Source organism: Ylistrum balloti, unplaced genomic scaffold (assembly GCF_031769215.1).
Source record: "Ylistrum balloti isolate Yb309-2 unplaced genomic scaffold, AGI_CSIRO_Ybal_v1 Utg369780, whole genome shotgun sequence".
NCBI lineage: Eukaryota > Metazoa > Mollusca > Bivalvia > Pectinida > Pectinidae > Ylistrum > Ylistrum balloti.
The window spans coordinates 538,749-553,114 of record NW_026781969.1 but is presented as its reverse complement, the minus strand read 5'-3'; the positions used below and the strand labels follow the sequence as shown (position 1 = coordinate 553,114).

Below are 14,366 nucleotides of genomic sequence, written 5' to 3'. Positions count from 1 at the left end.
TATTCTAATAATTATGTCGATGAATATTTTAGATATTACTAATACTGACTTGTGTATATGGCCAAATCAAGATACACCAGAATTTTTCGAAAATTTATGTGAAACGTTAAAGGTTTGGGAAGGCTATCCTATGATTCTATGTGGGGTCTGGAATACAGTTAAAGACAGAGACACCTATAACATTCTTAGAAACAATAACCCCAAGTGCGAAATAAGCATCGCTCAGATGATGAATACATTTGACCTTGTTGATCCGTGGAGACATTTTAATCCTGAACAAAAAACTTTCACATGGAGACAAAAACAGCCATCCGACAAAGCAGAGTAGACTATTTTTTAATCACAAATGATATATTTTCAAAGACTTAGACTGCAACTATTTTTCCAGGTTAAAGAACTGAACACTCTTGCATTGCCTTTGAATTTAACTTCGACAAAACACAAAGGGGAAGGGGTTATTGGAAACATAATACCAAACTGTTGAGGGACCAAGAATATGTCAGACAGGTAAAAGAATGCATTAGTGAAACTGTAGATGAGTACATTACATCTGGGGACAAACACAATCTTGAATCTACCACTTTCCAGATAATTAATCATTTGAAATATTAAAAATGAAAATTCGAACCTTGACCATTTCTTACTCTCTAAAATAAAAAGCATAGAACTTGAAAAGATAGGGGAAAAGTCTTGAAACTGATATAATCAAATTAGAAGAAAAACTTTAAAAAGATCTTTCTAGAGAGCTTCTGACCGAGATGGAAAACAAAAAACCGAAACTTAGTAGACATTCGTAGAGATAAAATAAAGGGTGTCGTGTTCAGATCCATAGCTGCATGGTATAAGGATGGTGAAAAAATACTAATTACTTCTGTAATTTGGGGGGAAAATGAGAAAATAATACAGTTTATTAATTAATAACAGATTCTGAGTGAAGGACAGAAAAGAAATTGTGAGAGATTACTGAAGTTAGATGAATTACCACTAAAAATATGGAAAATAAGGAAAGTCCTGGTTCAGATGGGTTTTGGGTAGAATTTTACAAATTGTTTTGGCGTGATTTAGGAATTCATCTTCGAAGATCAGTTAACTATGAAAGTAAAAATGGGAAACTTTCAGATTTTCAATGTCAAAATAGTATTACATATTTGCCAAAAGAGGGAAGTGATAGACGATATATAAGAAATTGGAGACAAATATCATTACTGAATGTAGATTACAAAAAGCAGCAGCCACAGCCAATAGGATTAAGCCACTGTTACCTGATATTATTAGTAAAACACAAACTGGGTTCATTAGGGGTAGGTTTATTGGGGAAAATATAAGACAGCTGTACGATATAACTTTTAGAAAAAAAACAAGCCTGGATTACTCTACCTTATCGATTTTGAAAAAGCATTTGACTCAATAAAATGGGATTTCATTGATAAAGCCAAGGAAAGATTCAATTTTGGAGAATCAATCAGAAAATGGTTAAAAGTGTTATACAAAAGTTGTATAATTAATAATGGTCATTTGTCAAACTTCTTCAGTCTTCATCGCCGCTGTCGCCAAGGCGACTCATTGTCCCTATATATCTTTATCATAGGTGTAGTAATCTTATCTCTGGCTCCGAAGACATCCTGATGTTGAACCTCTACAGATATATGTTAAACGTTTCCTGTTAGGTCAATTCAGACTATTAGGCATGATTTTTTCCATTCAATTCGGATGATATGGAAAGATAGTCTAGCAAACTAAAAGAACTGAACGTAAATTGAAATTCTGGGCTAAAAGAGATCTTTCTTTACTTGGCAGAATAACAGTGGTAACATCAATTATCATTCCTACATATGAACATATATTAAGCTCTATTCCAACTCCATCACCAAACATTATAACTCTATTAAATAGCATACTGTACAAGTTTATTTGGAATTACAAAGTGGAACAAATTAAAAGGGACACCTTGATTGGTTTGCTAGAAAATGGAGCTTTTAAATTACATATATAAGTTCTTTTAACAAATCTAAAATTGAAATGGTTAACGAGATTACTTGAAAATGAACTAACACATTGAAAAAATTCAGTTCAAGAAATCTTTATAATGGATCCAAACATTGCTGTTCGACTGAAATCAGAGTTGCTTGAAAATATAGGGAAACATATTAAAAACAAGTTCTGGACAGATGTAATTTTTGCTTTAGCAGAAATTTAGAATGAGTCACAAAGCCTAAAAGAACACTTAGATAAAGACTTAATTAGCCTGCTACTTTACAACAAAATTCATTTGGGAATCAGATGGAAACAGTTTGTGTTTAATAAAATCAATAGTCTATTTTGGAAATGGTTAATTAAAACAATGGCAAAATATTTAAGATATTCCAGACTTAGGCTTTCTTCACTTTTATTTACTTTTAAATAAAATTAAACCAAGATGGAAAGACAAATATCGAAGAAGGAGTTCTCAAGGGGAAAATATAGAAATGTGTGAAACTGCTAGTGTAATCTATAGAATAAAAACTTCTTTGAGCTTAAGATTTATTTACAAAATGTATACTGAGAAAAAGTTTGTACAGCCTTTCTAAAGTCAGGAAAAGTGGAGAATAAAGTTAGACCTAAGTGAAAACTTTAAATTTGACACTTATGCATGTGTTTTTCAATATACTAAAGAAACCAAACTACAGGCTTTTCAATATAAGATCCATCACAGAATTTTACCAACTAAATCTTTTCTATTTAAAATCGGCATAGAACAAGAAAAATCATGTTCATTCTGTAACAGGAAAGAAGATACAATGGAACACATCCTGTACAATTGTTTTTATACAAATGAATTGTTACAGGAATTCACTATATGGTATACTGAAAATGACAATTTTCAAAATCATTTTACTCTGAGTAACACTGATGCAATATTTTGTAATACAACATTCAGTGGAAGACTAAACCATTTCTTGTTTATGTTGAGATATCATATTTTTACCTGTAAATAAAAAAAAAAAAAAAAAAATTACCAATATTTCAATAATGTAATTTGTATTTCATGCAGGTTTTGAAAGTGGAAAAATATATTGCTAAAAAGAATGATTTAGAAAAAAAATTTCAAGAAAAGAGGGGAATTTTTACTGGATTCTTGAACAGTTAGGAAACCGAAATGCAATGTAACTATAAGAGAACTTTCCCTTTACGTTAATTTTCATCATTGTGTACCTGTAATACCCATAAACAGTGCGAACATTTGGCATTTTTTCTTAATAATATATATAATTTCTTCATATAGCATTATAATTTCTATAAATTTGTTTTATAGTCATTAGTGTGTGCTGATTCCCAAGGGAGGGGGGGGGGTCTATCCCGATCCATTTGCAGTCAAAAAGATTTGTAAAGTAAGAAAATAAGGATGTTATTTATGTTTGAGAACGAATGAAAGGTTTGCGAATGTATATGATTAAGATAATGTATAAATAACATGTAAAACAGGTATAATCGAGAGTGACAAAATTCGACAAGTAATGAAAGGTAGGAATCACATGTATATTATATATATATTAGATACTTGTGCTACTTGATATACCTTTCTATAAAGTGATAATTATTGTAAACAAAACAAGACATGTAGGACAACAGTGTGACAAAGTAGAAATAATATATGAAACACGCATATTGATTGTGGTGAGAGTGTATAGGGGTGTTTGTGTGTGTGTAGGGGTGTTGTATGTGGTGATTGATGAGTGTTGTGAGAGGAAGCCCTCCTGTGTGGCGACATGTATTGTAGTGTCTGACCCCAGGACCCCAACCCTGGCAGAGCTCTCTGTAATTAAGTTCTGGGGCATTAAAATAATATTTTGGGGAAAAAAAGTATCGTGTTTAAAATTATCCTTGATTGAACTGTGGAAATCAGAATGGAAACTAAACATGCCGTCGTCAAAAGGACAACCTTATTCAAAAATTAAGTTTATACCTGAAACAATTTTCCTCCTCTGTCGATACATGTATCGATTACTATACAGTGGCATAGATTAATCAGTAACATCTGTGTTAGATGTATAGTTGCTTGTGGGATTCGTTATGTAGCTTTCACGGAAACGATCACATACCCCATGAATATGTATACTTTAATAACACCATTTATTAAGCTACTTCTGAAACAGTGACTTAACTACAGAGGAGATTGGAAACGTATTCATCAAATTAAAAGTCAGATACAATTCATTGTCGATTTCAATATTTCCATATGTCGGTATATCATTCGATCACATTTGTAATTGTTCATATAGTTATCGGGTATGAAGTGATCTCGTTTCATGTTCCGACCAAAGGAATGTCCGGGGTATTCCGTACCTATATATGTAATATTGTCTATAAGCTCTTTATGAGGACGTTCATATTTGTTCCATTATGGCTTCTTCCGTCCAAGGTGATGTCAATTTCTTTATGTGTATAATTCTGAACTTCTACCGTCTTGATTAATTTTTATCTGATCATGGTTGATCTGAAGGACATTTTGCCAACTTATCAACTTTGACTCTCTTCTCGTTATCTGCAAGAGGTCAGCGCTGTCAAAAATACTTGGCGGCCTATGATTGGGGACAAGATGTAATGGCCAATTTTTGGCTCATCTGTGAAGAGGATTATAACTGAAAAAGATTAATCGGGATTGATACAGCAGATGTGAATAACGTAAAGTGTGCTAGAGGACAGTTAAATATCTGAAGATAAAAAGTTGAGATGAAGGACCGATTTCCTCTCCATGAACGAGAATATGTCTCTTTTGAATGGCTGCAATGGTTGTGTTGTGATTTAAAGAGAAAAGGATTCTTTAAATACTTTTTTCACAACGTTTTAGAACTTGAGACATGATAAATGAACGACGCAGTAGTGTCCAACATACTGTGTATGGAAATTGAGTCGGGATGTGCAGGCCAAATAGATCAGAAAGAGCATATGGCATTTATATTGAAAAAGAAGTCAACACCTTACTAAAGATTTTACAAAAGACATTTTCATAACTAAGAGTAAAATACATAACCGTCAAACAATGAATTAAACTGCGTTATAAAGCTGTTCCGTCTTTCTAGGACTCGTCAATGCTACTAAGTGCCTAAATTTTGAAGCCTGATTAGCGCCTAAGAAAAGTCCAATATGATGAAACAAAAGTACAAACCTAGATAGGAAGGTGCGGCTGGCACATAATTAAATAAATTACGTATTTTCATACATCAGATAATTTTAGTACATGTGTATTTTCTAAAGCGTGCCAGTATTTCACCTTTTCATAATACATGTATGTAGGTTTAGATTTGGTGGTATTCCAAAATATACTGGGCATTTGAGAAAACAGATCCAACGGTCTAATAGCCGCCAGTTAATTTCTAGAGCAAAAATTGAACAAGTAAAATGATAAAATAAGGGCATAAAAGCAAAGGCATAGCACAAAGCCAATACATGTCATCTTCAAGCTTAGTCCATACGCAATACGACAGTTCTTTAAAAACTGACTATTATATGAAATTGGTAGCATAAAAATTATTGCCTGTATATTAGGAAAACACTCGGCAGGTGCAAAAAAAACCACACATATACACATTCTCATACACACCACATCCACCCACACAAACACACATTTTACCATGTCAGTTAAACAATAGATTCAAACCCGGTACGCATCGAATGGCTGATTATACTGTATTGTAAAGCAGGTTTGGAATTTTATCAGATTTTAATTAAACTTTAAGTCAAACAATTGAAATTTAGGGAAAGTTTCACAATATGTCATTTATCGTTTACAAATGGTTGTTATATCATATAAAAACATTTTTGACATTCTGAGCATGCAAACCCGAGATTCCCCTGTACTTCAGCAATGCAAAATTACAATTCTGTTCTCGTGGACTCTAAAATATCATTCCTCCGCTAACATGCGGGTAGCACCCTAGAAACATTCTTACAACTGAGGGTTCTCATTGTCATCTATTTTGACATACTAAAGAATGTGATGAGATTTTGTATGATATTTGTCGATATAGTTCATATGACGTTAAGGAAAATGCTGATAATCGGAACAGATCGTTGAATATCGAATCAACTATGAGATGCAAACAAAATTGGTAAAGGATACAGGAATGTCGCCATCCAGAAATGGAAAGTTCACAATAGGGGATTTGAAATCATCACGCTCATCATACGGTTTGGTGGAAAACTGTCGAGATAAGCGGCTTATTTAAGAGAGTCTGCCGTGCTTTTGACTTCCAGTTCTGGTGGGTATATACGATGGACGTGGTGAATACTTTTCTTGTTATACTAAGAAAAGATATTTTCGGTATAAAGTGAAAGTGAAATTAAACAAACTTCAATGTCTTTATGACTTGATAAGCTTTTTGATAAATTAAGCCTCGTATGAAAACAAAGTCAGCCAACAGAGGGACACAGTCATTTTCCATAAGTATACCAATATTCTTTTGGGAGATATTACGACCAAACTCGACGACGAAGATAGTGTCAATCCGGAGCTCGATCATTTTTACGATTTCGCCCTCATTACATTTCTTCTTTGATTTGGCCGTATTTTTAAAAATGTGAAAATGTGTTTTAGAAGTTCTTTGAAATCCATATACTATTACTTCCACTTCTTGAGTTACATTATCAAAATAAGATGTTTTGGAAATATTTCATAATGTATTGATTGGGTTTCCTCCATAATCTGCCTAATTCGTTTTGTATATAGGAATTGTAATAATGTTTGCAGACAAGGATCAAGTTATTCGACATTTTATCTGCATGCACAATAACATATCTGTCATATAAATATCAAGTGTGGATTTAACAGCACGATCGAGGAACGCTGCCCTTTAACATGAATATTTTACATCATAGAAACCCAAAAGCTAGACATTCCAAACTCCATTAGTGCATGATTATAATTTTGTTTTCTTGGACCGTGGTAATTTTTACCACAGGAGGAATATCATCGTTGTCATCTAACATGACATACGTGAAAATATGATGAGTTTGTATACCATAGTGTTTGTCGATACATTCCATATGGCATCAATGAACTTCTAACACTAACTTATCAAGGTATTTAAAGCCTGGTAATATATCCATCTTATTTTGCATTTTCTCTTGGTGGTGGATATTGCTCCAGTGAATAAAGAGCTTTCATCGTAAGAGAAATCAATCAATAATTTTCAGAATTTTTTCTCATTTCCTTCCTTCTTATTTTTCTCAAAAAAAAAACAAAACAAAACAAAACAAAAACAAAAACAAAATAAAATAATAATAGAAAAAACAAAAAAACAAAAACACGAAAAAGCAAAATAAAATAATACTTAAGTCTCATAACTTAATATATTTCTATATTGCACGTGCAATAACTTGATTATCCAAGTCAAAATCACATGAGGAGATCAGAAACACAAGAAACGCACGCTTAGCATCGCGCATCATTAGATTTTATGTCACAAATTACAAAACGACCGGCCATCGTCTCTTGTTCATCCTGAAACGAGAAAATATATAAGATATATAAATTTGCTACGCATGACATTAAAGTGAAAGTAACAATTTTGATAATTTGTCACGATACCATTAATTCAACCTTTTTGTGTTCAAGTTTTATTTTCGCCTACAAAGCTTGTTATCCTTCTGAAAGATGCAAAATTGAGATGGAAATACTTGCATTAAGATCAATTGCAGTACAAGATATTTTAATCTTAAAATGTGAATATTCATTGAGTAACATGAATATTGTACAGCGTCCAATATATTTCGTTAAAACGTACGTGAAAAACGCACGCGGAAAAAATAATATTTAAAATTGTACGTAATAAGCGTATCAATAGCAGGAGGGGAGGTCAAATAATTTATTCGCTTTCTTTAACACATATATATATTTGTGTGTGTGTGTGTGTGTGTGTGTGTGTGTGTGTGTGTGTGTGTGTGTGTGTGTGTGTGTGTGTGTGTGTGTGTGTGTGTGGTATGTTGAAATTTAAAAGACATTTGAGTAGTAATGTAATTTTTGTACTATGTAAATTTCTGTACCTGCAAGTTTAACCAATAAGCACTTGTTTTTCCTTGCCAAACTTTTCACCTACGTTGGAATAACAAGTTCACCAGAAGATATTGCAGCTGTAAGGGAGGAATAAAGTTTGTTTATTGTCATACATTTCATGTCATTGAAAAATGTTAATATTATTTTATATTCAATAATGAATTGAAAAGATAGTTTTCAAGTCCGTTTAGAGATTCAAAGTGAAAAATAAAGTAAAGTAATTTTCACTTTAATTATATTCAAAGTACACTAAATGTTTTGATTTAGAAAATAAACAATTAAGATATTCATATTTACCATGAAATTTATCACAAAATTTACAGCTTAAGGCGCAATTTGCTAAGGCGAACTTTTGCGACATAGGATCTGTACTTAAACAAATCAAAGGCACAAACTGATCACAGTAGCCCGATTTGTCGTAATCCTCACATGGTATAAGTGTACTGGTCACCACATCGGCAGCTATCATGACATAGAGTTGAAAATAAAAGCAAGTTATTCAATTGTTAGTTCCTTGGTTTTATATTTATAATTGAATGGATGACGTTTAGTCATACATCGTTTACGGTACTTTTGCAGCATTACAACGTTAGTTTTTTCCACGATCATTTCCCCTTCAATACAGGAGAGTAAGAAAGTGATGGTCATTGTTGAAATTTTGTCATTATCATAATTATTTTCCTCATATCATTAAAATCAGTTTAGTAGTATAGTTACATAGCTTTATTCCACAGGTAAATGTACACGTCTACTAACTTACGCTTCTGAATAGAAACCTGCAAATCTGAATGTTTCTTTTCACTGGATAAGATGTTGTTAAATATCTGTTGCTTCGATTCGTTACATTTTGATTCAACGACAAGGAAATATTTTGTTTGGAAACTGTTTGCAAATATACAGCTTGTAATCAATAAAGACATACAGTTCGAAATGTCATGCAAGACTGGTGTGAAACTAATTCAAACTATACTTGTTAGTGGGATTTAGAAAAAAAAATTAATTGACTTAAATGTCTAGTAGATAGCAAAGTCGTACTGGTTGTTGGTGGTAAAGTGGACGTGGTTGCTGTGGTTGCGGTAGTAGTTGATGGTAAAATGAATGTGGTTGCCGTTGTTGCGGTAAAAGCTGATGGTATAGTGGGCGTAGTTGTCGTAGTTGTACTGATGTTTGATATTAAAGTGGATGTAGTTGCTCTGGGTGCTTTGGTGGTAGAGGGTACAGTGGATATGGACGATGTGGCTGTGTTGATAGTCGGTGGTGTGGTTGAGTTTTTAGTCGGTGGTTCTGAGTGTGATGGCTGAACGACGTGATGATTACATAGCTCTCCTTTACAGCATCCTCCGTGGATGTATATCTCATATCCTTGTCGTTTCCCGAACGTTGCGGGAGCACTCTGACCAAACGTCGAGCAGAGCTTGAAATGGTTTAAATTGCAATAGATTTATTCACTAAATAAAAACGAATGGCAAGTGTTTAACTTTAAATATAGTTTTTGACAATGACTCATTGTTGTAATTTCCTCTGACAAGGACAGAAATGTAACCAAACTCCAAGTTCAAGCTATATGCATCTCTTTATACAATGGTCAATGAAACATTCAAGAGATCGTTACAGAAATGCTGACATGACATAAAGCTCTAAAACATTTCATCTTACTCTCTCGTCCATGCATCCTAGTTTAAAACCATGTACAAAAGCTGCCGAAATCGTCTCTACCGAAAGACATTGCTGAAAGAGAAGAGAATAAAACTGGTTTAAACCTAACTTCTTACATATCAGTTGTGAGTTTCAAACGTGCTTTGCGCTGCAATTAGATTCATAGGTTTGTGTTTCCTTGCTCATCGTGTACACGTATAGTTAAAGCGAATTGTAAGCGAGTAGTGTAGGAAAAGAATAAATTAAACAGTAGAACTCTCTGAATTTACTTTAATATTACGTTTTGAAATATAGATAGTTGTTTAGATAAGCTATTTTACATGTTGAAATGAACAAGTTGATTTACGAAAATTTATAAAATCGCTGTTATATCCGATGAAGTTTGAAACTGTTTCCACGCTGAGCAATTAATTTCGCGATCGTCATCAGGCAAAAATTAAGTGAAACGTCAATGTCAAGTAAACACAGATTGAAGATCAAAACTGCTTAAGTTGCAATTTTCTGATTTTCCATCAATGTTGCAGGATAAATAGAATACAAAGTCAGTGTCTGATAATATAAGATGTATTTTAGCTAGGGACGGAATGACAAAGTTGGTTCACCTTTCTTCACCCTCAGCAAAATATAGCCTATATTTTAAGACACTGACCATGTATTCTCTGTATATTCAATTTAATCATGACGTCATATATATTGTTATCGCCTTTGTTATGCCGTCACAGACAACTGCCGAGTAACGAGGTATGGTGGCAATTTAAGTGAAGCATCATGAAGATTAAGAAATGAAAGCGCCAATGCTTAAATAAACGAGTAATTTAAATTTATTTTGCTGTCTATGTAGACAGACAGGCATGTCATACGCATGTTAGTAAATTAATATTGATATATATTACGTAATGAAAATTTATACCGCATCCTTCCTATACGAAGTACTTTGTACATTTTATCTTAAATGTTGCCTGTATGTAAAACGTATATGTAAAACAGAATATGATATCAACTGAATTAAGCTAAATTATTACCTCTCCTCTACCACAGACAGTTGTTTTTGAACATCTATCTGAACTGGGCACGTGGCTGCATTCGTAACATCTAACTACATGTATATGGCAAAGAAATAGTTAGAGTTATAGCATAGTTAATTTCTCTTAAAGCTATGCTTTGGTAGCTGTATATATCTTATTTGGTTTCGCGTTAAAATGGATTTACAAAAAATTATTTTCATAAACATGGTGATAAAATTAATCTACCAAATTATCTTTTTCAACAAACAGATTTATTTCCTGTTTTAACGAGACGTACATTAGTGTCCTTGCCTTTGATAAGTTAAAGTTATTTGACAACAACAATTAGAAAGCTGATAAAGATTAGTAATATCTTTATCAGTTGCTTTTGTAATAAAATGACATTAAACATCAAACTTACGTACTGCATTTCCCACATCTTCTTGGACAAACTTCGTTAGCAATGCAGTCGTTGGAACACATATCAGGTATAAGTGTTTGAAGACGGGAGCATATATTAGCATTGATGTCATCGCATTGACCTGATGTTATGTTTTGAATTGACGTTAGTGATGACGTCGACGGTTTGGAGACAGATGATGTTGGCTGGCTTGTATTCGGACTCGTTAGAGACGGTGGTGGCCTTGTCAATACATGCCATGTTTCAATGTTACATAGATCGTTTGCGCAACAAGTTCCCTTCAGCTGGATCTGCTCTAACTGGGCATTGTCTCTGCGCTTCAATGTTGGTACAATGTGTTGTGCACATATCTGTTGACGTATTACAATATCTATACTTTTAACATGTTAAAAAATGTTATTGTTTTAGTTATAGGTGATTATGTTAATATGTTGGACTCACGGGTGAAAATAGCAATCCAGTAACCTATGCTGCAATTTTGACCAATCAGGATTGTCGTTAGATGATAAAATATTATTGATCTTTTTCAGGCGAAAACGAGGTCTTATTGGCCTTCGAAAGGGATACATGCGTTTGCTTCTGCCTCCGTCCTCGGAAAATATTATTCACGGGTTATTTCATCCTCGTATTCGCATGCACACAAGGATTGGGATGATATTTTATTTTAAGGTAATCATACATTAATACCAGAAATTATAATGAGAGAATAAGTATTGGAAAGTATTGGAAGATGTGTTACATGTTATAGGGCTTTAAGTTTGATAAAACACCATACCAGTTATGTACATGGATATAAAAATGGTAACGATTGATAATACGCTTGCTCATGTATTTCACTATCACAATATTTTGAAATGTAATTTATGTTCGTTGATCAATGCTAATGGTATGATGTACACTTACGGAATTTAAGGCACATCCTAGTTTGTAGGTAACCTTGAAGTCATCATTAAATGACTCTGCCGTTATACAAAACTTTGAAAGAAAAGAAAATTGTAAGTTTAATGCATGTTATATTTCAAAGCAATTCATACATTTTGGTATGCCTAATGCAAACATGAGTCGGTATTAGCTTTTCACTTCCACTGACTATTATCAAACATGATATTTTTATCAGCTTTTACATGTAAATCACGTCTAATATGTTTTTATTTCTTTCGCTGAATAGATTGGACAGAATATGATAAATAAAAAAAGACTTCGATGTGTCCTTAAAAGCCTCTTCCGACCAATATAACTTATTTTGTATCTAAATAGAAATGTAATGCATGACCAATGTCTTAAAATACAAGCTGAAATTTGGATAGGAATCTGATTAATGTTCGCGAAAAAAACTTGCATATTTCAATCAATAAAATCGCTTATTGAAACAATTATTTATGTTTTTAAATACAGTATGGACGTCAATCAGCAAATTACAGTATCAATGCGTTTGGTAATTTACAGTTGTTTCCCGTAACTGCCGTATACAGCTAAATACTATTTATATAGGGAAGAATACTAATTGCTATCTGAAATAAGGTTTTATCTAATTTACATTAAAGCAAAGGTTATGTATATACAGTCTGTTGATGACATTTTCCTTTTCTTTTTATTTCAATTATGTTCTCCCCTGAAACACTCCACCTTTTTTGACTCTCGACATTAATATGATTAAAATGCTCTAGAATTAATTCATATTTTGTGAAAAAAATGTTATCTGGTTCAGTTAGAGTGTATAGACAATTTTCCTATGTAAGTCGTCTCTTATACTAGATTAATGGAACAAACATGGTCTAAATCCTCAGAAAGGTTATCCTTACTTGTAAATAGTAAAGACTTTGTAAATCAAATGCTTGAAACTTACTTTTTTAAAATTAATTGTCAACATTTATATTTTCAACACCGACATGATTTTATCGTACGCTGTTTAGCAAGTAATGTGAGATCTATGCAGTTAATTATTCCGAAATAAACCATACCATCATGGACATGAAACCAAAGACACTACATAACCAGCTTACATTTGTTGTTTTCAGAGATCTTCATTTCATGACAGAAAAAAACAATCTTCCTTCATTACTCCGTGATTTTACATGTTGCAGCTGCGTTTATCCAGTTCAAAGGATGCACTTAAAATTCAGCTGATTTTTTTTTTGTCTCGCAATGAAGGAAGAACTTATCAACTCACATGATCAGGAGATGGACATTGTGATGTTTTGTTACATTGGTTTGGGTCGGTCACTTCGTGACAGTCGTAACACTTCAATGCTGCAACATATGAAATAAATTAGCATTTCTCTATAATAACGTAAAATGAATGTGTATTCATGTACTATTCATGTGCTGTATGCATTTTCATGCATTGTGTTTGTATGGACATGATTTCGTCTTTAACGCATTTACGTTGTGCTATGTATACAGTGTAATCATTGTGATATATGAATATGTTTTCAGATTATGAAGGACATTGGTGATCAGTAAGGAATTTATCGATATTAACATTGTGGTGCTGTTATACTTACGACATTTTCCACAGGTGCGGGGGCAGATAGATGAAGAGAAACAATCAGTCGAGCACAGCCTAGGATTAAGGGAGAATATATCTTTGCAGAGAGCGGAATCTACATCTTCACACAGCTGTGCCTTGCATGACACAACCAATGCAAATGTAACTGCAATGTAAAGGTCCCATACGAATAGGTGAACAACGGGCTGATTATGCATATATCTATACATAAAAAGAGGTTCTTATGTAGACTTTGTTGGTTATTTGCAGGAAGAGTACAGCCTAGTGCTCCGTTTGTTTTTTCTCTCCAAAAATCACTAAATGATTCCATAGCTTCGCTCATACTCCACACAGAGCTTCCTTATTTTGATAACAAAAAATTGCTGTACTTCAAATAGGACAACCATGTAATATTGTCTTGGTCAAAGGAAGCATGTTTTCTAGGTCGTTACCTCAGTTAACGTTTAAATATGTGTTATATTGTATGGACAAAAAATACCTGAAAGTAGTATTATCATATCCCTGTTATAGTGTGGTCCTCAACAGATGTGCTCTTATGTTTGTTATCAGAAAGGCTTGTGGTAGGTTTCGATGTAGTGACGATAGGGTCATGTCACTAGGTTATCTTGGGAAAGCTTACTCGCTTATCAATTGAACATTATTCTCACAATTGTTCTGCTAGAACAACGTAAATATTGGTGTAAACATTCTCACTTCAGTGTAAACGAATTTGATATGAGGTTTAAAAAACATGTGTTCGTGAAA

General features: G+C 33.2%; 1 protein-coding gene across 1 annotated transcript; it reads right to left on the bottom strand.

Moving 5' to 3' along the window:
• Positions 1-8,030: 8,030 nt before the first annotated feature.
• LOC132544091 (mucin-2-like) lies at positions 8,031-14,119 on the bottom strand. Its single transcript, XM_060207658.1, has 10 exons — positions 14,101-14,119; positions 13,618-13,767; positions 13,284-13,363; positions 12,017-12,088; positions 11,118-11,463; positions 10,711-10,784; positions 9,689-9,760; positions 9,038-9,446; positions 8,330-8,494; positions 8,031-8,071 (listed from the first exon to the last, which is right to left on the bottom strand). The coding sequence occupies exons 1-10, from the start codon at positions 14,117-14,119 to the stop codon at positions 8,031-8,033; spliced, it is 1,428 nt and encodes a 475-aa protein (XP_060063641.1).
• Positions 14,120-14,366: the final 247 nt, after the last annotated feature.